The sequence below is a fragment of the Condylura cristata genome, unplaced genomic scaffold (assembly GCF_000260355.1).
Source record: "Condylura cristata isolate star-nosed mole 26May11 unplaced genomic scaffold, ConCri1.0 scaffold00005, whole genome shotgun sequence".
NCBI lineage: Eukaryota > Metazoa > Chordata > Mammalia > Eulipotyphla > Talpidae > Condylura > Condylura cristata.
In genome coordinates, this window is record NW_004567106.1 from 30,677,858 (window position 1) to 30,703,064 (window position 25,207).

The 25,207-nt window shown below is 38.3% G+C and overlaps 1 protein-coding gene across 1 annotated transcript in view; it reads left to right on the forward strand.

Annotated features, from left to right (window-relative positions):
* Positions 1–15,892: 15,892 nt before the first annotated feature.
* CCDC129 (coiled-coil domain containing 129) overlaps positions 15,893–25,207 on the forward strand; it is a 64,398-nt gene continuing 55,083 nt past the window's right edge. The window contains exon 1 of the mRNA XM_004677142.1: positions 15,893–16,055. Coding sequence (XP_004677199.1) covers positions 15,893–16,055 — 163 coding nt within the window. The remainder of the gene's footprint in view (positions 16,056–25,207) is intronic.

Sequence of the window (25,207 nt, forward strand, 5' to 3'; positions counted from 1 at the left end):
TTATATAAAGAGGCTAAAAATAACACTGAGTTTTAAAAAATTGAATACAAAAGTCTTCAGGTGCTCATTTGCACCTTCTTAAAGGGTGATCTTTGTAGACTCAACCAAGCAGTGACTTCCCTGCGATGGATGTGACTGACGTCAAACCTAACAAAGAGGTTGCAAAGCAGAACTCTAGGCAAATAGCGGCCCATACAAGAGGTGCCCACCCCATGGATAATGGAGTGTGGGGGAGCATCTAGAGAGTGATGAAATGGAGGCCCTTAACACTCCCAGAAAGGAATGTAACCTCGCTGACACCTTGCCCAGTATGAGGCCCTTTGCAGATTTCTGACCCCCAGGGCTACAAGATAATAAATTACTGAGTTTCTGGAAATTTGTCATAGCAGAAATGAGAAACTGAGACAACTGTAGTAATCTCCTTTAAGTGAACTCGAGGTTTCAAATGATGCGTCAGCTAGAAGATAGGAGTGAGAGATTTGGAGAACATTGCTGAGCAAGAGAAGGCAGAGTCACTGATGTCGGGAAAGCCTCAGAGTTTAATTCTGGACAAGTGGATGGTGAATTGTGCTTTTCCATTATTCTCCCTCACTTTCAGTTTCAAGGTAAAAGCAGCATAATTAGAACGACACATATAGGGCAAAATGGTCACTTCATCACACAGATACCGTCTGCGTTTTATAAAAAAGATTCAAAAATTATTTCAACAAGGTCTTAAGAATTATCCTTGTATTTAATACATCCATATTTTAATTAGTCTTATGTGTTCAGGTCTTTATAAATTTCCAAGGACAAATTTAACTGCAAATAATAAATTATTGAAAACCCACTGAAAAAGGCTTTCTGAACCAATTCCCACAGACCAGTCATTTCCTGAATCTCAAGTTCCCATTTTCCAGAGATACAAAATTGTGCAGTTCTATATGCATTCATCATTACTATTATATAGCTTTTAAAAATTTCTATCCTTTCCTTTCTCAGTTTTTTTCTGTTTCCATCTCTTTCCTTACTTAGCCTCTTGTCTTACATGTAATATACTTTTTTCATTAAACCTTTAACCTGTAATTGATTTACATTCTCTTTCTGATAATTCTATCAGTGTCATATCATTTGATTCTAATGATAATATTGTCTCTTCAGGCTGTATTTTTCCTCTCAACTTTGACATATCTGGTTGCTTTTTTTTTTTTTTTAGATTTACTTATTTATGCATACAGAATTGGGGTAGAGGACAGAGGTGAGAGGTTAGAGGATTCACCAGAAGCAGAGTGGGGAGCAGAACAGGCAGATTGACTGAAATGCACGGCTGATGGGGTCAGCAGGCCCGTCAGGAGGGGTGTGCTCTGCCATGTGGGTCACCTCCCTGGCCAGGGATCGAACTTGTGCTGCAATGGCTGCGGTAGCTTCATAGTACTGTGCTTTACCCATTGTGCCACCAGGGAGGACCCATGCCTGGTTGCTTTTATTGGAAGTTATACATGCTATATTAGGCAAATAGGAACTGAAACAAATAGCCATTAGTGTAAGAATTTATGTTAATTGACTAGGAGTTGATCTATATTTAATGTTGTAGTTACAGGAGCCAGAAACTTCAAATTCCTCCTTGTTTTCACTTGTTATCTTAACTATAGTCTCCCTAAGTATGAGAGAGAGAGTGTGTGTGTTGGAGATTCTTTAGCTGTACATTATTATTTTGGAAACTTACTGATGTGTTCCTAAAATGTGGGAGACAGGAGGTGTTTTGTAATCTTATGATATCAATCTTTCAGTGGACCTGTATGTTGGGGTTATGACTTTCACAAGTATTTCTCCAATGAGATAATATATTTCCTCTTGCCCCTGGTTGCCATAACTGATTGACATTAGTAGCCACTAATGTCCTTAAAGATCTACCCTCTGTCACTTATATTTCTTAGATGAGACAAGAAGTTTAAGGTAGTCTAGGACAGAAAGAATGTTCTACAATTAAGATAATGAACTGGTAAAATATTGTCCCCTGAAGAGTAAGGCTTTTGTTATGGAGAAGGATTTGACCATATTTCACAGAATTATTCTTCCTTTCCCTCTGCCAGAGCCATGAGGGCATCTTTCTTGCATTTTCACTGTGAGTTCTTAGATGGTTAGTCCTTGAGGGAAAACCCACAGAACGGAGATTCTCTTGAACTGCATTTGTGAGGATCTTAGTTGCTCAGAAACTGTGTCATATTGTATATTCATGGTATGGAATAGTAACACAAAGCTTGCAGGATTTTTTCTGGGCTTTTTTCTAACCAATGATGATGTGATATTCATTGACATAAATGTTAGTTGTAAGTGTATTATCTCTACTTGAACCACTAAAGTACCCTTTGGGAAAAAATGGACTGAAATCACTTGTCCAGGCAATACTAGTTCATTTTAGACCATGCAGGAAGTATATGTCTGAAATACAAAGTATTTAATGGTTCTAATATGGTTGGGCACCCAAGAAAATGTGTAAATAAGATGAGACCACTCACTATTTTCTGTAAAGTGGCCCTGAATGTTTGGTACACTCCTCTCCAACCAAACATGTGGTGACTTGGTAGAGAAAGGTGTAAAGTGATGTTAATTCAGTTCATTTTATCAAATATTTATTGAGCAGTCATTTATTTCCTATGAGCAAAGTTACTTGGAATACTATCCAACTGCCTGGAGGGTCCTAGAAAACTTAGCCAAATACCATTACTTTGCATCTGAAATTATTTTATACCTTAGTTACAATGATGAGCAATTCACAGTCCATACAGCTGTTTTGGACATGGCTGGCTGTTTCATTTCAGGATTAAATATGATAGTGCAGTCTACATTTTGTTATTTTCTGATGGTCACATTTAACTAACTTGTGAGAAATCAGTTTCTTTTTTTTTAACTGAATTTCATCTATTTTCAGAGTTACACGAATGTATTTTTCCCATGGAGATCAGTGAAATAAGGTAGTAAAGAAAGTTTTGTTGTTGTTGCCAGTAAAACTGTAATTCAGAAACATTTTTTATGTATTATGAATTGTCCTGCTTCTAAGAAACTTTATTTGCCTATCCACCATTATACTGCTTATGTTACACAGTATACAACTATTTGCTTCTGGTTCTAGCTCCATCATTGAAAAAGAGCTCCTTAGTAGAGGAAGAATGTCTTAGTTTTATATCCATAGTATCTAGGAGAGTGATAGTCTAGAAATGCTGCTCAATAAATACTAAGATAAAATTAAAATGAATAAGATTTGTCTTCATACTTGAAACTCAGCCCAGACTTCATTACTGAAATCTAGACCTACATACCCCAAACTACACAATTACTATTTTATAGTTATCAGTATACATATAATCACAATTTGTCCATGACCACATCACATTTATAGGCCATTTCTCATGTACTATATAATGCATGTAATATACAACATGGAGTAAGTTTGTGAAGAGCAAATCTATAAAATTATCTGCCTTTCCAGATAAGAACACTGGGACTCAGAAATGTCATCTAGGTAATAATTATTAGAACTAGGGTTGGAGCTAAGCATTTGTGAATTCAAATGCTTTCTCTAATACAAGACTTCTCTGTCTCAACAATCTTGCTAGTTGAGAGTGAAAAATTCTTTGTTGGAGGGTAATGGAGCTAGATGTTCAACAGTATTCTTGGCTTCTTACCATTAGATAATAGTACCAGCCTCCACCCCACTGTGACAACCAAAATTATCTCCAGAACTAAGCTCAGCTGGAATCAGTGATTAGTTGCCAGCCCAGAGCAGAAAGTGCACTGGGACAAGCATACACAAATGATGGAAAGTGTGGGGGCCCCTCCTAGTGGGGGCAGTGTTTGACTGAGAGCTTTACTGTAGAAAGCTTAAATTATCAAGCAAGATTTATTGTGATAAGAATAAATGCTAAATATATGTTGAGCTTGCGTGACTTAACAAATTTAAGTCTAAGGGGTAAAATATAATAAACATTGTTAAATATTTTTCTAAAATCAAAAACTAGCTTAACATTCATTTAATGGAAGATAGAATTATCTTTGGTCACATATCTCATGATTGTATTTAATATCCAGATTTATCATAAAGGAAAGAATTATTTCTCATTTATTTTTGCATCTTTCTAACCTATATATCAGTTCCCATCATTTAATTGCACTCCATATGGAGACTGTGCTTTCTAGTAAGTCTTTTTTGTAAAATAAAAGACCCTTGTATAAGATAGGAAACACTTGAGTTGGTCTTAATATAGACTGGAGATATAATGGGGATTCTGAGGCTGAAGCTTCATCTCCACTCTGCTTTCCTTCCCCTGCCTTTCTATGACAGGATTGCTATGTAGATCCAAAGAGATCAAGATCATGTGAATGATTCTGATTGAAGATGTGGGAAATGACTATCACTTTTTGTTGTTGTTGTTGTTGTTAAAGATTTATTTATTTGTGCATACAGAACTGAGGTACAGGCCAGAGGCTCAGGGGCATCGAGAGGCTTCACCAGAGACAGAGTGGGGAGCAGAACAGGCAGATCGACGAAGTGCACTGCTGAGGGGAGCAGCGGGCAGGTCAGGAGAGGTCTGCCACACCATGTGGTCACCTCCCGAGCAGGCGGGAATCAAACTCATGAGGAAGTGGCTTTAGATTCTCAGGGCTGTGCTTTAACCCACTGCGCCACCAGGGAGGGCCCGACTATCACTTTTTTAATCTCACTTTGCATATCCTTGCTTTCCTACTATCTGGAGTATCTCCTTTTTTGGTTTATTTCCTTTCTCTTCTACCTTCAAACTAACTCCTGGTTTCCTTTCAGACCAAGCTCAGAGACAGTATTTTCCACGATGCTTTTTTCCAATCTCTCGAAGTTGGGCTGAGAGCACTGTCTATGAGATCTCATGAACCCTCTCCCTACAAAAACTTTGTCACTAGGATAACATTCTTCTGTATGTTGGAGAGTAGACTTGAAAGGGAAGTGTTCTATTTGAAAGATAATGTTTAGAATAGTAATGCATTGACTATCAGAGGCCCACTTTTTCAAAGAACAATTTTTTTCTTAAAGATTTTTTTTATTATTATTATTTAGTGATGCACACATCATTTTCCTTCTCTAAGAAGGAAATTGGTATTTCCAAGATCATTTTAACATGAACTGGGCTTTTGGGGGTCCTGTTAAACTAATTTCTAATGCACATTTGAAGTAACTATGTATCGCAACCTTCCAATAAATGACCATTAGAAACAACACAGTCAGTTACTAAGTAATTAAGATATAGGTAATTGAGGGCTGCTTGTGGTTGTAACTGAATGCTCATTTTAATTAAAAACTATTTTTATTTTAAACTTCTAAAACATAAGCTACTAAAATGGGGTCTTGTTTTCGAAGTGTAATTCTGGACATGTCATTTCAATTAAAATTTGTTTTGTGAGTTGGCCTTTGTCCAAGGTCACCATGTACTGATGGATGGTAAACAATCTCTGGTCTTCTTAGGGTGAGTGGGTAATACATGCACAGAAGTAGAAGTATGGTGTTATCTCAAATCTTGAGAAACTTCTGAGCTCCTGAGAATAAAGTTCTCATACATACACTCTGGTGGAGAAGTGGAAGAAATCTTAAGAAACAAGAGAGACAGTTGGTGGAGCCAGTTTATAGAGATAATCAAATTCTGCTCCCTAAGGCCTGGAGACCTGTGGAAGGACTTCTCTAGACTTCCCTAGCTGTCATGGAGGAAGAGGGAAGTTGGGTGAGCCCTCTCCCCTCAGTTCCCTCACAGACAACCTCAGCTTCCATTTTACATATGGGGGTTCCTCTTTGTTTGGCGGCAATTGTAATTTGAAATGCATGCCGATATTTGCATAATATCAAACTCTGATAATGCAGTGTATTGTTGGAATGCGTGACTCTAGAAGCAAATTATCTTTAGGTCATGCTTTTGCATTGTGGCCTCTGTATGCTGAATGTGACTGTGAAATTTAATTTAGAAAAATGAGGTTGATGATATGCTTATTTACTCTTCAATGTGAATCATCTCATCTTTCAAATAAAATACTTGCTAGAATCTGAAATTCCCCATAGGACAAGACTGACTGTGAGCCATTATAGTTTATTCCTCTACCTTATATTTACAACTACATTTTGTTCCCTTTAAACTTTCCAATAGAGGTTCCAGAGAACTGAATCTCTCCACCCAGAATATCAAGTCCTATTGTCCTCATTTCCAGTGATAGTTTGCAATGCAAATCATCAGCTTGGTAACACCATAACCATGGTAACCAAATGAAGACAAGTTTGCTTTCTTTCTTCAATGAAGTGCTTTCCAGTTCTGTATGCAGACCTGATGTTGCCAACAGGTCAAAGGGCATTAAAGAAACAGCAAGGAGAGTCATAGGAATAAAACACAGCTGGAACCAACTCATTCATTCTCCACATTCTCCTCCTGTGAGACCAGGACTTGTTACTAATCAATCCTGCCATGTCTATTCTCTTACAGCTTTCATTCCTGAGGAGAAGAAAGAGAATTTATATATCTTTACCCCTAACTTGACCATAGATTTTTGGCTGTCTGTGTCTGACTAACTTTGACAAAGGAGTAGATAGAAACATAGGTCACAATTTTCAGTCTCGAGGACTTTTCAGTGTTAGCAGCTGTGATGCTGAAGGAGCTAGGAAGCACCCAACCCTCTACAAATACTTTGAGGACAACTACAATGAGCTAGAAAGGCCACATCTTGGCTGAGGCACCTTTCTTCTGGTATAATAACTCTTATCATTTGTTTCTGACTGGCGTGTGCGGGTAGGGGTGTGTTGGGCGGGGAGTGTTCTCATTTCTTCTCAGCTGGAATGAAAGGGCAGCTGTGGCAAGCTCTGAAACTTTCTTACCTGCAGCTGTGTGACTAGATGACTCCTAGGAAGAAAGACTATTAGCAATAGGGTAAGCAATTTAATTGTCATGGATTCTGGCTTGGATGATTTCAGTCTGCCCTTGACTGCCTGGGTAGCATCATTAACATGGAAAGGTCTAAAATACAGAGGATGGCAGCTCTCAGCTCAATATTGTTAAGGTATTTCCCCTATATTGTGAGTGTTGTTTCAAGCAATGTTTTTCAGGTGAGACAGAAATTGTGTTTTTCTTCTTTGTATATTCTTGTTATCTTGGAGTTTTTGTCATTTCCAATGATTACTTTTTGACTTAGGGAGATCTGATTAATTAAGCTGAAGATAAGGCATATAACTCTGGTTTTTAACAGACAGCAAACTCACTAAATATGACAACTGAGCCGATGGGCTAGGACTATGTGGGATCTTTAGTACAGGCAGAATCAACATAGTAGTGAAATTTCTCCTTTTGAAAAAGCAGAAAAAACTGATTCAGAGGTGGAGTTGCCAGAATTTTAGATAAACAGTTTGGAGAGGGGGCATAGATATGTCCTAAATTATATCCCATACTCACACTAAAAATTACCTTTGATCTTAAGGTCAATGTATTAAACATATCTGATACTGAATGCCAGACTCAGTTTCCCTTAGCCAATAAAAGGAAACAAAGTTTGAGACCAAGAAAAGGGGGTTAATTTGTAGACAAGTGAGGACAGCAGATTGTTGTCTGAAAGACTGCTGTCCTGCCCTGGCAGGGTGCAAAGTTTATTTATTCAAAGGGGGAAAAAAAGGGAGATGGGCAATGGTCTGCAAAGGGAGAAGGGAAGAGGTCCTCACCGAGATGAGATGGCTCCAGCTTGCTTTTTTTAATAACTGCTATTTAGCTCCATTTTCCTTATAATTCAAGAAGACAAACCTGTCAATCCAGGGGGAAATTGTAAGAAATTTGGGAACCAAAATTATGAATTTTATGAAACACAAATGGTAACATTTGTAACCATACTGCAGGGAACAAAAGAAAATACCTTAAAATAAACATTTTTTCTGATTATAAAAATAATTTGATTCTGATAGAAAGGTAAGAATTACCAAGGATGAGGGAGAAGGCAGCAATCATTCTGAGGCACTGAGAATAGTTCCCTGTTGGCAATTTGGACTAGTTTATTTCCATTTTGAGAGACTATCATATTAACTATATGTAACTTTATATAAATTTTTACTACATATAAAATTTTATAGCATGATTTTTATTATCCATGTATTTATTGTACTATGGACACTATGCTGACAACAACTTTAGTGTGGAGTATTTCAGTATTTAATAATGAATAATTCTGTATAACTTGTTAGAAAGAGATTTCTTTTCTCTTTGACATGCTTATACATAATTAAGAACCATTTTATTTCCTCCTGTGTAATCTTGTGTTCTAATTTTCTTTATTTTCTCACTTTATTGAACTAAATCCAGAACAAGGTTGAATAGAATTGGTGACAGCTGACACCCTTGTTTGCTTGTAAACTGAGGGGGAAGTGCCCAGTTTTCCCTATTCAGGATGAAAGTAACTGTAGGTTTTTCACAGACACCTTTTCAGTGTGAGGAAGTTCACTTTTATTCCTAGCTTGCCAAGAATTTTTATGGTGCATGAATTTGAATTTTGTCAAATGCCTTTTTGGAACCTATTAATTGACCATCTGAACTTTCTCCTTTATTAAGATGGTGAATTCCACTGATTCTTTTACAGGTGCTTGTTATTTTCTGAGGTTTATTTACATGGCAACAATGGTAGAGAAAAAGAAATGTGAGGTTGAGGATTATGGGAAACAAATATAAGGCAGGACTTTAGCAAGCCTGCCTCGCTGTCCAGACAGGCATGAAATGCTACATATTCAGGACAACTCAGGGCCAACATTCTAATAATCAGCTTATCTTACATTCCTGGGATAAACTTGAGCCTGATGTAGAGTCCCTCTTATGTATCACTGCATTAACTTGCTAATACTTCGTTAGGAATTTTTGGATTTGTGTGTGTTAAAATTCATAATTTTGGTTCCCTAATATTTTTACTATGGTTTAGTATTAGAGTGATGCCAACCTCAACTTCTCATGAAATGAGATTCTTTTTCTCCTGTGCTCAAAAAAGTTTGTGTAATATTGTTATGATTTCTTTCATAAATATCATTAGCAAATTATACAGGTAGGAAAAGGGATTTAGACACAAGAGCTGGTTTAAATCTTGCTCTGTTCTCACTTCCAATTATTTTATTGTATTCTCAGGCAGAATTTTTTTTTTCTTAGGTAATAAAGAACTTTACTATCATTGTCAGTCTTTTTGGACTGAAAATGTAATGCAACTTTTACTATATAGCAACATATAGTTAAACTGGAAATGTGTGTCTCTGAAGATCTTAAAATTGGCCAGTTATTTTCTAAGAGCACTAGGAAAGGTACATAGAAAGAAAATATGATATAGTCCAACTAAAACATTTTTCAAAGAAATATCTTCATTTACCATTTTTCTCCAGAGAAATTGGAGTATGTATGTATGTATGTATGTATGTATGTATGTACGTGTTTATGTATGTATCTACGTATCTATCTGCATATCTATCTACCTACCTACCTACCTACCACCTACTCATCTATGCAGAATATAAAAGACAAAACTGGGCCCTCCCTGGTGGCGGGTTAAAGCACAGCACTAAGAAGCTAAAGCCACTTCCTTATGAGTTCGATCCCCGCCTGCCCCTGAGGTGATCCACTTGGTGCTGCAGACCTCTCCTGACCCTACCGCTGCTCCCCTCAGCAGTGTACTTCGGCAGGCAGGTTCTGCTCCCCACTCTGTCTTTGGTGAATCCTCTCACCACCTCTGTGCCTCTGGCCTGTACCCCAGTTCTGTATGCACAAATAAATAAATCTTAAAAAAAAAAAAAAAGACAAACTACTAGTGGGCTCAAAGAGCAGAGAATATTTGGGAACAATAAGCAGTTCTGCACATTTGGAATATGCTGTACTAGAAGGAAAATGGACTACCATAATAAAATGAATGAGAGACCAGAGGTAGATTGTAGATGCCCTCATGTTCTTTCTTCTCCTTTCTCTGAGGAGGCGAGTAAACAGTGAGAAGACAAAAGTAGAAATAATGAGCAAAGAGGGAATCACTAAGAAAGAAAAGTCTCTTTAAGTTAGGCATTAGAACGATGCTATTAGTAGACAGGTCAGTTGTTCCAACTTTATAATACTCAAAGTCATTTCAAGTTGCCAGGAAGTTGTATGTATGGATCTTGAATGAATAATCTTTTGCTGACTTTCACCAACAAAAGATGAAAGTTCCAAGCTTAAGAAATCCGACTTTGTTCTCCACCTTGGACATAACTGCCTTGCCTTTTAAATCCATCTTGCTCCTAAATGGCAGGAGTGAGCACCCTTCACAGATTTCATGGTGGGAGGAAGCCACCCACAGAACAAGTCATCACAGACTGCTTGTTCCTCCCAGCAGTGTGTTGACAGAACACTCTCTTCCCCAGATCTGCCTCTACTTCACTGAATCACTTGGAAATCTTTACAAGTGTTTGTGGGACTTTGATACTTGGATAAGGAGGAAGAGCAGAAGGGCATTCCTGGCTTGGCTTTACTTGAGTTCTTGAGCGGTCTTCCAAACTTATGAGTAATAGTGGCAATGCTGTATTATTCTCATTTTTGTAGTTTCAGTGAACACAACTTTAAAGTCTTCTGAAAATGTGAACTTCTTTGATCAACTATTAAACAGTCTATGTTGAGGTGAGAAATAGAATAATCAGATATGGAATTAGATCATATTTTCCATTCTCTCATATTATGCAAAAAGAAATTATATTCCAAGATAACTTGAAACTACAGTGTCCAGTGTCACATAACCACTTAACTATTTGTTGGTAAATTACAATAAATTACTTCTTTCCTTCCTGGAGATGTGATATCTTTCATCTGTTTGTCTGTTCTTGGAACACACAAAAGAAAGTATTCACTCAGAGAGTTTGGGTGAACTAGCTGAAGTGGACATTAAGCGATGACCCAGAAAATTTTTGGTTCAAACTGGAGGTAGAATATATCTATGTATGTGTGAATGTATTTACATAATCTTATCACTTTTCTAACTCAGAGCTACAATGCATTATTCCTTGATACTATGTGCTTATTCTTGGCAAGTTGCACCTTCTGAAAAGTTATTTACTAACTATCAAACCATCCTTAATGATTACAAAACTAAATTTGCTTTGCTACTTCTCAGTTCCTTGTTGGCATTTATTTAAATAGTCATTTATTCAGCAGGTATATACTAAGCACCTTTTCTTTATACTTATGACATGAGAGCTAAGATTTCTGTCCTGAAGAAAATCCCAGAACGGTTAACACAAATTTATGAAAATACTTTAGCTGTGTCTTACATTAAATTATAGGATTACAGAAGAATGATTAAAGCCAGAATTATACAGGGGAGTCTGAAGATAGGGAGGATCAGAGGCGGCTGGGGAGTGATGTATAAAACACTCAAACTTGAGCAATATAGAGGAGAAAGCCAGCAAAGGGCTTGAAAAAATTTATGAGTGGCATGAGAAGAAATATGGAAGAATATCAAATTAAAAATATTTTAAATGTTTTCTATTAAGAGGAAGGAGTCAACCATCTCAAATGTTGCTAAAAATTATAAAGTGATAAGAACTGAGACTTCACTATTAGCCTCACGATTTGAGTGGGATATGAAAGAAAGCGAAGGACAAGTGGTTTTATGACTGGAGTCATTTACCAGGATCTAGGTGATGCTAGATGTCTAGTTCACATCAGGTTGGTAGCAGTAAAGCTGGTTGTCTCTTTTATTAATGGCTTGATGTGAGAGTAAAGGATGATTGAAGGAATCAAGGAAGTCTCAATTTCTTGACCTGAGCAATTGCCTGAATAGGGTTGCCATTTATTAAGGTGAAGAAATACTATAATTATGTGAATGCTCAAGTAGAAGTCAAGGAACAATAAAGAGTTCAGTGCTCTTGACACAACAAAGATAGCAGGCAACACAAAAAATAAAGGAAAATAAAGAAAATTGAGCAATCCTACGAAGTGACTATTTCATACTCATTAAAGAAATGAAGACTAGATTATCAAAGGTGTTTGACATTTTCCCAAGGAAATATCAGAAAAGCAGCTGAGAATCTGTATGAATGAAGATTATGATGTCTATAAATATCCAAGTGGAGATGTCAATTATTAGAGAGTTCCTATTTTAAAGTTCAGAGACTCTGTTCTGTACTTCTGGGCCAGCTTTGGAAATGTGGGATTTGGAGTCCTTATCCGTTGAATAGAAAATGAGGGTAGGATTTGGAAAGAGATGGGACTGGAGAGGAAAGAGTGTTTAAAGTGGGAGAAATTATAGCATATGTGAACAGATGAGAATCAGTCAAAGGGGAGGAAAAATGATATTGAAGCAAAGTCTATGAGTAGAATTGAGGTTACGGGGATGCTTAAAATTGGGATTTTGAAGGGTGTTCACCTACAGTGATGAAATATGACTATGTGAAAATACCAGAAAAGCCAGCTGAGCTCAGATTAAAATTTTGACTTACCTGACCTGAAGGCGTGCTTATTTAATCATGTAAGAACCAAGAATGCTGGCTGGTTAAACCACTCTGTTCCCAAATAACCAAGCAATGAGCTAACAATTGCATTATTTATCCTGGGGAAAATGCAACACAGGAGTCAAAGGGAATGCACAGAAAAAGCACAGTCCCTAGTCTCTCAGTACAGAACCACCTGTTTGGCAAGACAGTCCATTTTGCACAGAGGTGTAAAAAGTTAAGTAAGCCAGGAGGATAAGAATGTAATCATTATCACTGCTCCAGCTATCAAATTATTAAATTCTCTGGCTTCACTGGGGACAGAAGGTGCTTACAAGGTTGAATTTGCTTAAATGAAAGAATATGCAGTGTAAAACTAATGTAACAGTCATTTTTGCTCACTTTGCTTATTTTTCAAATGTTTAAATCATGATAACATTTCAGTACATTTCCTTTGTGCGTGTCTTTTTAATACATTAGGGGTTTTTTTGTTTTTTGTTTTTTGTTTTTTTTTTTTTTTTAGAAAATTGAGTTTTTGGTGCATCTAGAGAATTTGGTATCCTCTTTTGATACTATTTGGAATTTCTCATGTTAATGGGAGTTCTTTAGGCACAGAAAGATTAGGAACATACCAATAAGAATGGGAAGGCTCTGAAGAGATAAAGAGCCCCTGGAGTCCAGGAATATTGCCCAGGAAGAAGATTCACTTTGGGTTAAGTAAGAGTTAGCAAGAATTTGGTTCTTGCTAACCAAAATAGTAATGGGGATAGCGAGGGTCAAGTAGCGGAGTCAGCAGCGGCCACATGCCATAACTTCTGCCTGGGCAGTACCCTGGGCAGTTCAGGCTGCCACCTGATCTGTGTCCCTTTTCCAAGGACTGCCCTGAGGAGCAAGACAGCGGGCGCCAAAGAAGGTCACCCAGGCAGAGAGATTCTGTTTCCAGGAGCAGATTTGTTTGCTAACTGGGAAGGCATCCACGAAAACAGAGGGGACAAAAGAGTTTTTCTTTACAAACCGGTCCCTCACCCTTGCCTTTAGCAAAGGTTCCCACTTTCCTTGGCAAGCGATTTCCTGACCGAAAGCCAACTACAAGGGAGCCAGCAGGAGCAAATCCTCACTGGTTGTGCAAGGCTGGCTGGCTGCCGAGGTCAAATCTGCCAGTGCAGAATGGAAGTTTGGGGACGTCAGAAAAAGCAGAACCTTTCTCTGAAAAGCTTTATGGTTTTTACAGGGTTCTATTTGAAAAAGTGGTAGCTAGGCTAAAAGTTGACAGGATGGCACACAAGCAGCCATTTGAAGAATCTCAGCTGCTTCACAGCTTCTGCTGCCACTACCAGCAAAATCTTCCTGCTAAACAGAAACTCACTTTTGGCTGAGGTCAGTGGCGGGGCAAGATTCTTTGGTGGATTTTATTTTTCCATAATACATTATCTTTTCTTCTCACCCTGATCCTTAATTGGGTCTGATGTTTCATGAATATTGTTGAGTATGATTTTGGAGATTTTCCTTCTTGTGAAATTTTGTGCTGTCAGAGTCTATGTTCGGATTGCCCTTCATATAAGACTCAAGGCATTGCCAATGATGTCAAAGAAAGACATTATTTTTTCCTCCAAAGACCCAAAACCTACCTAAATTAAAGTTCCTAACATTTACTTTGTCCAGTGTTAGGAATTCTAGTATACCAAACAACTCTATAAGGCTGAGAAATATATTGTAATCTGTATTATTGTTGTCTTGTGTTATCATCAAAATTTTTATAAACATTAATTTGTTCCCAGGTTATGTTTCTGAAGTTAGCTTACTGAGGTCAACTGACAAAATCCTCATTGTTAATATTAGCTGTCAGTCTTAATTATAATTAATTTGAATTTTACTCATTGCATTTTACATAAAATTAAGACATTACAATTGTCTTTTCAGCTATTTTCTATTGCATCTCTTTTATTTTTATTTTATTGCAGTTGTTTAGAAATCTATTTCTATTCCTATTGCAATTATTTTCTAATGTATGTGCATTTATATTTAAACTGATTGATAGGTTTTTAATATACAGAGCTAATAGGGAGATTCTTACTACCAACTACATCTAGAATGCTCACTTATTCTTAAAAGAGAATACTTAATGTTTAGAATAAATGTGACTTGCTATGTTGAAACGATGATTACAAAGGATGCCGTGTGTGTCATGTGATCAATCATTATGCATCATTTTAGGAATGCTAGAAATGTTGATGACATTGACATCTCACTATTTGGCAATTTCTCTAAATTTGAGGAATAAATGAATGCATATATTCAAGTAGATGCCATGGAAAGGATTTAGTCAGAAAGTGTGGTTTGGCAATCTAGCTCTGCTGCTGTTATTGTTACTTAGCACCTGCTATGCACCAAGAATGCAATCAAATTCTAGAGCTACATCGCAGTGAGTCATTGTTTCCAATGTGCCAAGGATCTCAGGAGTTTAAACCATTTCCACAGTTGCTCTAAAACTTCTCTTACTTGGCTTCAAAAGTGTGCAAAAAGGTCAAATAAGATGAAGGAGGCAGACAGTTTATCTTTCACAATGACATGTTGTCACTTCACGCACTGATATTCACACTCTGCACCACACAGCTAGAGAGGTGATTGCTCTAGCTGTTGATTGATTGCTTTACCAATCATGGAAACCTGGAGTTCAGTGCTGGGTTTGAATCCTGATTGCTGTGTGGTTTTGGGTCTGTAACTTCACCCCTCTGTTCTTCAATTTACTATGAATATGTGACCATTTGGTAACTTCCTTCATTGACAACTGTGGATGTACAGGATTCAGCATACGGTTCGGCACCTTGCAATAATAATAACCACACATAGTAAGAGAACTCAACTGAAGTTAAGCATTATTACCATTTAATACAGTTAATACACACCATGAAAACCTGCAGACAGGTTATATAGTTAACCAGGCCCAAACAATAAGTTGCAGAGATGAGACTCGGCAGGCAGTCAGGCAGATCTGTTGCAAAAGCTCTCATTTTCCATGACAATATGTGTCTCTAAAACTGTTTTTATGGATGGAACTGTTGAATAAATCTGAAGAAAGCTTATTATGTTAATCCATGCTTTAAAACTTTCTCCTTGGTGGGGTAGGCCCTCCAGTCCAATTTTGTGCTTGCTCTCCACCCACATCCTATACCACCAGCTTGAACCTGACAAGAGAGTGCAGCTGTGGCCCTGTGACCAGTGAGGCCAAATCTCCAGATGCCCCTCCATTGAGAGGGAACCATTTCACCAGCTGAATCAGGAAACTCAGCTCAGGTGGGTGAGTGAGGATCCTGAAGGTTATCAAGCAGGACCCAACCACTGGACCATGAGCATTCTAGCCACCCACACTGAGCCAAGCTGAAAGCTGAGCGCATCGTGTCTGATTGTTTGTGTGCATGTCTTCAATCAGTTTGCCCAATTACTCTCATGATGGCGGAGAATGCTCGTGAATCTGACAACCACAGAGGAGGCCAGCAGAAGGGCAGACGAGGCATTCTGCGGTCCACCAAGATGGTCTGGGCTCCAGTGGAAGAGCAGCAGCTGTCCAGTTCTGCGGAGGAAGTTCAGAGGTGTACAGACTCCATACTCGGTGAGAGGGGCCCCAGGGCTGCTTGAAAAAGCTCTGCTATGGCTGATGAGATGTGGGGGCTCCGGGCTCTGGGTAAATATATTCCACATCAAGGACTTGACTTTGAAGAGTCCAGCCTTGAGGCATCATGCCAGAAAGGACATGTGGGTACTTCTGAGTTCCCCACAGAAACAACACCTAAGCCTTTTGGATGGACATAGAGCAGGCTTTTTTGATGGACATAGGCCAAGTGAAGGATGAACTCTGCTTCCTTTCTACTCCAGCACCCCCTCATCTTGAGTCCTCCAGGGCTCTTATACTGTGGAGTCCCTACGTGGGCCTCGGGTTTCCTGCAAAACAGCAAACACTTTGTTGAAAGACATCTATTTTGTGGATCTCCTATGAAGCTTTAATAACCATGGTAATAGTCTAAGGGGTAATAAAGTAAGGAAATATTCTCCCTCTACTATCAGGTAACTGGTGATCTATCTTTGCTCACCTTCCTATTCATCCTGTCCCTTCAAAGTATCTCCACTGAAGAAAAGGCACCGCCCATGCCCCCTCCCCCTTCCTTCTTGGTTCACTAGGCAGCTTGTGAGGGGTTAATTCAGGTGCCTCATTGGTGGTAGGTTAAAGTCAAAAACAGGCAAGCCACAGGAGACTACAGCAAATTAAAATGGAAGCAAATACTTAACAGGAAATGCTGCTTTTATATAACCTCATTTTTGCCTGTTGACTATTTGTTGAGCCCGTGATAAAGATCCACCTTAAAAGACTGGTGCCTTTTTAACACAGGGTGCCTTTGGCAATCCTGGGACTCTAGTGCAATTTGTCTCTGGAATGAATGCAAATTTGGCTTCTAACCTGGCAGAGAACTCCTTGCAAATAAATATCACTGGCTAGCTGCCTCAGGTAAATGCTGTGATTCAATAAGGACAGGCTTATGTTGATTTATATCCAACAAGAGGAAGACAAAAGTCTCCTATCCCTTCGTAGTCACACCAGGCAATGTAAACTTCTCCTCTGTTGACTTCTTCTCTTTCACATTTTCTGTTTTCTCTTCTTTTTTTCAAGTTAAAGTCCTTTGGCAAGTTTACACATCATTCTCAGCATAGGCTGATGGAAAATAGGAAGTTTTGCCTTGGGGGGAAAATGAATATGATTATGGAAACATGTGACTAAATATGTAGGAAACAGAGCTATTAAGTGGGGGATGAATGATGGGATAGAGTTGTTTCTGCTGTTATGCTTTAACTGACTGAACTGTTGTTCTTATTTATAGAAAATTCAAAAAAAGAAAGTATTCAGCAATGGCTGGACTCTGGATTATTGTAAGTATTCCTTCATGGTTTTACATATTTCTCTTGCAAAGATTTACGAAAACAATGCGGGTAGTAACCCTGGGCTGTAAGGAGTGACATGCAGGGATTTTTCTTTTAACTGAGTTCTTGAAGAATTATTCTATGATTGCCTAAGTTACATAACAGTTTAAAAGTATAAAACACAACACAATTTTAGTCTGGCTATTGATTGGTTTCCAAAGTCCTCTTCATATTCAAGTTTTATGCTGGCTCTCATCTGTTTAATGAAACATTAACTTAATTTGTTTATAGACCTTGTACTCACAATACTTTTGTCTCCTTACAGCATTTCTGTAAATGAAAACTTTCAGCACGCAACTCACCACCCTGGTAAGACAAGAGAATCTGGGGAAAATTGTGTTTTGTGGACCTGAGTAGGAGGTTATTCAAATATCTGTGAATAAATTAAAAGAATTGTCAGTGGTTCCTAGAAATGGAACCAATCTGTTTTATAGCTGAGTCTCTGAAAGGATAGGTATTTGTTCAGCAGATTGGGGGCTGGAAACCAGGACTCTTGCCACATAGTTTGGTAACTCAGACTCATAGGAAACTCACTAGGTGCTGTGACGACATTTTGCATGAATGTAATTATGGAAACGAGATTGTTTGATTTTCCTTTCACTGGATAGTACTTTTACTCCTAAATCTCGTTTCTATTTTTTGATCTCAAAATTATATCTTTTCTAATGATGCATTTATTCTAAAAAAAAATCAGATGACTGAGTTCTAATGCAGACTTTAAGTGTTTCTGAGGTAGAAACTATCACTTGTTCCATTGAGATTTGATAGGAAGATTATAAAAGGAATTTCACTACAGCTTTCAGAGAGTTTCCATAGTCTTTAAATGAAATATCATATTTCATAGAATCTAACACCTCTCTGTTATAAAATATAAAATACACTCATATTGTGTATAGTGAGGATTCACATTATATATAAAGTATCATTCAGATGGGGAAACCAATCCTGGCAATTATAAACAAAAGAGTGAAAAGCAAAATTGACTACAAGACACATCTTGATTTCATAGGTGTTAAAGTGTGAAAAAGTGTGCTTTAAACTTTTGAAATGTCATAAAAAAATATATAAAAATAACAAAATAGGAGTTCACTGGTTAGAGTAAGAAATTATTAGAAGTTAATAGTTACTTGGCTGGTTTGAATTAGTTCACCTCCTCCATTATCATCTGAAGTTAAGAGTGACCATTGGTTACAAAACAATAGAAGTTTAGGATTTTTTATTGAGGATATAGTAGGTGCATTATTAAAATTTCTTCCTTTGCCAAGTTTTTTTTTAATTCCATAAAGCCAAAATCTCTGAAGATATTTGTCAATAAATAGAATCTATGTATCTCTGTTCACAATAGTGTAGACTCATGAAAGAATAGAACTGTTTAAAAGCCAGAATTTCTTAAACTCCAGCACTTTATTTGATTGGTTGGTGGTTTAAAACCCTGGCCCCAGTTCTGGGTTGTCAGTAACTGTATTAAAAGAAATTAAAGACAGGGCCCTCCCTGGTGGCGCAGCGGGTTAAAGTACTGCACTAAGAAGCTTAAGCCATTTCCGCATGAGTTCGATCCCCACCTGCCCTGGAGGAGGTCCACATGGCATGGCAGACCTCTCCTGACCTGCCCACTGCTCCCCTCAGCGGTGTACTTCGTAGATCTGCCTGTTCTGCTCCCCACTCTGTCCCTGGTGAATCCTCTCACCCTCCGCATCTCTGGCCTGTACCCCAGTACTGTATGAATAAATAAATAAATCTTTAAAAAAAAAAAAAGAAATTGAAGACAAATAATGGCCTTTCCCTCTCTGCATCAAGTCAGTGAACTATAAAGGCACAAACATGAGGTGAAGGCCTCAAAGTAAGAAGGTTTATCAACCTGGATCTGAAATCAGATATGTACAAGTTTTGATTTACTGGGTTCTTTATCTGTAGTGAGGTTTTTTAATAATAATGGAATAGCTTCTTACAAGTTTAAATGAACCTTCACTTGTAAAAAGCATTCTCTCATCTATCATATTTTAAACCCAGTAATGTGTGTGGTAGCTGGCCTGGTGTCCACCTGTGCTTTTCAGATAAATCTGAGCACAGAGTGGTCACATGCCACATTTTTTTGGTCACAGATGATTAGAGACCAGAGGAGGCCCAAAGTTCTGTCAGCCCTGCTATGAACTGGTGTTAGCCACTCTCTGGCCAATACACCCTGAGTAGTAAAGTTACAAGCCACCCCTGGAAGTGTAAAAGATGGAATAGAGCTGGCTACCTCAATGTTTCAGTGAGAGTGACAAGAAGAAAAACTGGTGAAATGAAGAAGAAAAGAAAAGTAGTCGCCAGTGATGGAAGAGTTTATAAAAACTCATGCCATCCTGATATGAGGTAGAGTGACATGTTAGTTCCTAAGGCACCCATCACAAATGACCTGGTACTTAGTGGCTTAAAAAAGAAGAAAGTGGGCCCTCCCTGGTGGCGCAGCGGCTTAAAGCACAGCACTGAGAATCTAAAGCCGCTTCCGCATGAGTTCGATTCCCGCCTGCCCGGGAGGTGACCACATGGCATGGCAGACCTCTCCTGACCCGCCCGCTGCTCCCCTCAGCAGTGTACTTGCCTGTTCTGTTCCCCACTCTGTCTCTGGTGAAGCCTCTCACCGCCCCTGAGCCTCTGGCCTGTACCCCAGTTCTGCATGCACAAATAAATAAATCTTTTTTGAAAAAAAGAAGAAGCAGAAGAAAGTTATTGTCATAGTTCTAGAGGCTGAATGTGTGAAACCAAACTCCATCAAGGTCATGATCCCTCTGAAATTTCTTGGGAAGAACCGTCCTTGCCTCTTCCAAGCTTCTGGCAGCTCCCAACAGTCACTGGTATTTTTAGGATTGTAGCTGATTATTCCATTCACTGCCTCTTTGCCCACAAGTCTCTCTTTAACCTGTGGGTCCTCTCTCTTATGAAATCAGTCATTGACTCATCTTAATCCAGTATGACCTCACCTTTATTAGTGATATCCACGAAGATCTTATTTCCATAGAAAAGATTACCTGAAATTAAATTTCTGACTTAGAAATGAAATGTAAATGGATGCCCTTCAACCCTCTACAAGTGGGATTTGTTCTGAATCTGCTTTTTCCTCAATGATCTCTTCTGAAGTTTTATGAATCTGGTAGCAAGAAGAAACAACTACCTGCTTACGGATGATCAGTGCTTGCCACAGAAAGTATTCTGGTGGCCCTCCATGCCTTGGACTGGGTTCCCTATGAAGTGAAATGGAATAAACCTTCAACAGTCCCACTCCTGATATCTCCTGCGTTATGAGGCAGCCAAGGTGGATTCTCAGCCTTCATGGTGACTCTTCTCTCTGGTCACTCAAGATCTCATTGTCATTAAGTGTAAACCTGTCTGACCTGTATTCACCTTGTTCACCACCATTATACTAGCGAAAAATCTATGATCCTTGGCATTTTGGTCTCTTTCATAAAAGAACTGGGAAGGGGAAGAAGTTAGTACACATGGAGAAACAAGGCTAGGGGCATCACACATTCCAGATCATTTACCAGGATGATCCTCTGAGGTAAGTATTAGCATTACTAAGTTTTGCAAAAACAGAAAATGAAGCTCAGAAAAGTTATGTAAGGTACCCAAAGAAACTGAGTTAGTAGGTAAGGGAGTTGAGATTTGAGCTTAGATGGGTCTGCCTCTACGACCACTTTGGCCTTCTAGAGGTCTAGTATAATTCACTATACACATTACACATGGAAACCCAGGAGGAAAGCCCTACACCAACATCCCCACTAGATGATGAGCCAAGTCTGAGACACACACACTCTTATGTAACAGTTACCAGGGTCTCAACAAAGTCCTGAATTTAAAATTTTTTATGTGAGATGACACTCATTTTTTTTTATATCAACCAAGTGGCAATAGAAATGCAAAATGGCCACATCTGAATCTTAAACTCAAAAAATATATAGGAAATAATTCACCTGAAAAGCTAAAGAAAACATTTACCTCACGTCCAGAAAGTTTAAATTATACGAAACCAAGTTCTTAGAAAACTGACATGACTGAGATAGTTGGAAATTCTTTGGTTGTTGTACTTTTTCAAAAACATGCCAAATATTGAGGAAACAAGCTTTTAATTAAACATCCATATTAAATATTAAGGAAACAGACTCAGAAAAAAATTCCCTGTAACCATGTAGCAATAAGATAGAGGAATGACTTGAATACAAGGCTGTCTGATTTCAAAGTCTGTGTACTTCCTACCAGTACACCACACCTCTACTTATTGGTGTGAAGTCTAGTGCCATTACTTTTTTTTAAGATTTATTTATTTATGCATGTAGAACTGGGGTACACGACACAGGTGCAGGGGTGGTAAGAAGATTCACCAGAGACAGAGAGGGGAGCATAACAGGCAGATCAATGAAGTACACTGCTGAGGGGAGCAGCGGGAGTGTCAGGAATGGTCTGCCACATCATGTGGGTCACTTCCAGGACGCGGATCGAACTCATGCTGAAGTGGCTTTAGCTTCTTAGTACTGTGCTTTAACCTGCAGCGCCACCAGAGAGGGCCCTGCCATTAATTTTTACTTCTAGATATTCCTCTTCTCTTGAGCCAAGTGTGGATGTCAGAAAGGGACACTTTCTAAATAAGATTTTTGATGTTGAGACATAAACTTTCAGTCATAGCCCTGAAGTGCATAAGGAAGATTTTAAAAAAAAATTAATTAATTAAAATCAATTGTAAAAGTAAGAAATAAATAAAAGGTTATTCTGAAACTAACTCCTTATAACTCAAATTTTCCTCAGGCCTCATATGTCTATGGGTACATTAGATTACAATAAAGCTAGCACCCCAATTTTGATGCATTATTGTTCTATCTTGGAGACACAAAGTCTGTCACAAGTAACCAAAATTATTGCTGGGTGTCACCAGGAGATGCCTCATCTCTTTTCATGAAGGACTCAGTTTCTCTTGTCACTACTGCTACTTCAAGAGACTCCCTTTGGAGTCACTATAAACACAACTCTTGGGATATTAGTTTTTCAACATCAGTTTTTCATGTGTTCCTTGGGCACAGCCTTCACTACATTTGATTCCTGACAGTGCCCTATTTCTTACAGAATTTGTATAAATACCCATAGTCATTATACAGCACGAGCTTTCTTATCGGCACATCTACTGTTCTGGGTAACACCAAATGCATGGGTCTTTCTGTTTCTTCCTGCAGCTCAGATTTATGTTGGCAACTGGAGAACAAAATACGATCAACTCCTTTTCCTTACCCATCAGTGCACAAAATTTCTGACAATCCCCATTTATTCTTCTTCAGTGATTTATTAAATATGTATGGAATGCCTCCTACAAATGAGAAATTCCTTTAGGATTAGTGGAGATTGAGTCAGTAAACAAATAAATATGTAATCTACAAAAGATATAGATGGTCAGACAAAGCATCCAATATAAGCTTACCTTTGAGAAACTACTGAAGGAAGTGATGGAGTAGGACATTTGTCTATGGCGTGAGCTTTTCCAGGCAAATGAGATGTTGATGTAAAAAGGTGATGGGAGGGGAACTTACCCTATGTATTCCAAGAATAGTAAGATGTTACTATGATTGCATGTTAAATAAGCAAAGAAAAAAGTAGAGGATCAGAGGTCAAAGAACTATCCAAAGACCAAATAAGTTAGGGCCGTATGTGCCATCCAATAACTTTGATTCTACTTTGAATGAGAAATGGATCTTTTCAAAATGTTTTATACAAATGAATGGAATAGTTATGGTTCTTTTTAGCCATACTCCTCTCACCAGTACTTGGAAATAGACTTTGTGGGGGCCAGAAGATTCAGGGAGGGTGGAAACAGATCTGAGTGAGGAAATCAATGAAATAATTCAGAGGGGGTAAGGTGGGAATTTAAAAAGAATCGTAGTAGTGATTACAAAGAGAAGTGTTGGATTCTGGATATGTTTGGGAAACAGACAGGACAGAATATTTTTGTAGGCTGGATGTAAAGTATGAAAGAAAGATTTCAAGATTTTGCTTAAGTGTCTGAGCCATTGTTTACCCACACTTATGACAGAGCATATTTAATACTGTCCCTTTATGACAAGAACCTTTTCTCTCCCCTTCTTTCCACACTAACTTCCATAGCAATGAAAGGTGGCCCCACATCCCTGCTACTCTTGTCCTGAGTGTTATGGATGTCATAAATAATGACAACTCTCATCCTCTTGCCTCTCTTCTGACGAATAGTAGGGCATCTTGTTAAATGGTCTGACTGTCCCCTTTGTAAATATCTCTAGAGCATTATCTGCTCTGGACATATGCATGACTTATAAGGGGAGCACTCACAAGCATTCTTTGACTTATCTTTTCCAATTCTGAGAACCACCACCTGATGCAAATAAATTCCTCTCAGTGATCACAAGCAAACAAGTCTGACTCACAGTGTGGTTCAATAAGGATCCACTGACCTACCTACTGCCTATTAATGACTAATACAGTGGAACATTCAGAACCTCGTTGGGGTTGATCCTGGTGCTCAAAGACCAATGGTCCTGGCTGTGAAGCAACCTTCTCAGGCCACTGACTACTCTTAAAGCCAAGTTCCATATTAAAACTTTGTATAAGAAAGCCTGGGAAGAGCTGGCTTGTGGCAAGCCCATTTGTTGGAAAACAAATTAAAGATTAAGCACTGTCTGCCTAGAAGAGCACATTGTCTTTGTGCTACACAGACACTCACAGGAGGCATGTGTCCCTGGGTAGGTTACTATCAGGTGTCCTTGACTGACATCCAAGCTTGATGTGTCATCCAAGAATAATGGCACGTGGGCAAACTAGAGCTCTTACTACAGACACAGCTGCTTTTGTTAAAGATCTGCTTGGTACTATGGACTATTTGATGGTTGGTTAATTCATTTGTCCTTTTTAATATTTAAATATTTCTCCTCTAATCCTCAAAGCAATCCCAAAAGAGGAAACCTATTTACTTCTAGAAGGAATGCATTAAATAATAAGAATTTACAAAGTTAAATTCTACTTTTGCAGACTATATTATAAGAAAAGGTCAGAGTAAATCCAATTAAATATAATAGATGTTCCCTTAATGTTTATCAAAGAAAAACATTCAGAGCAAAGAGCTGTGTGAAGTGGAGGATACAAAGATGTAGAACATATGAATCTTGTTCTCAAATATGTCACTCTGACTTTCAGCACTTTTACAATCTGGATATGACCTATAACAATTTCCTACAAAACCCTCTAATCCTCTTTCATTAAATCCCTAGTTCTTTTCTTTCTTCATCTAGTTTCTTCTATCTTAAAGTCTTTCTTATCCTGTTCATCTCTTTCTCTTTTTTTTGAGTCCCATCTGCTTTATAACACTATTTCTGACATCCGCATCAAGAGACTCTACCTCCATTCTGAGCACCAGTCACATCCAGTATGAGTTCTACCCATAGGGCACTTGTTCTGTGTTGTCTCAAATTTCTTTGGTATGTGACTAACCTCACTAACAAAATTATAAATCCCACTGAGGCAGGAAGCTTTTCTAATACATTTATTTCCCCAAAGCTAGTCAACAAAAGTATCCTAGCAAAATGGCCCATAATGAAGATGGTGTAGTCAGAATGGAAAATACTTAAAGAAGGGGTAAGACTTCATCTAGTCAATCAAAGAGAGATGGTTTTGATCAAACAAAGAGGCAAAAACAGACATGATCATTTGGTGGCTGCAGTAGCAATTTGAACAAAGACACCACATGAGGCTGATTGTGAGCCGCTCCAGGAAAGCCTATGGGAAGCGGTCAGACAGATA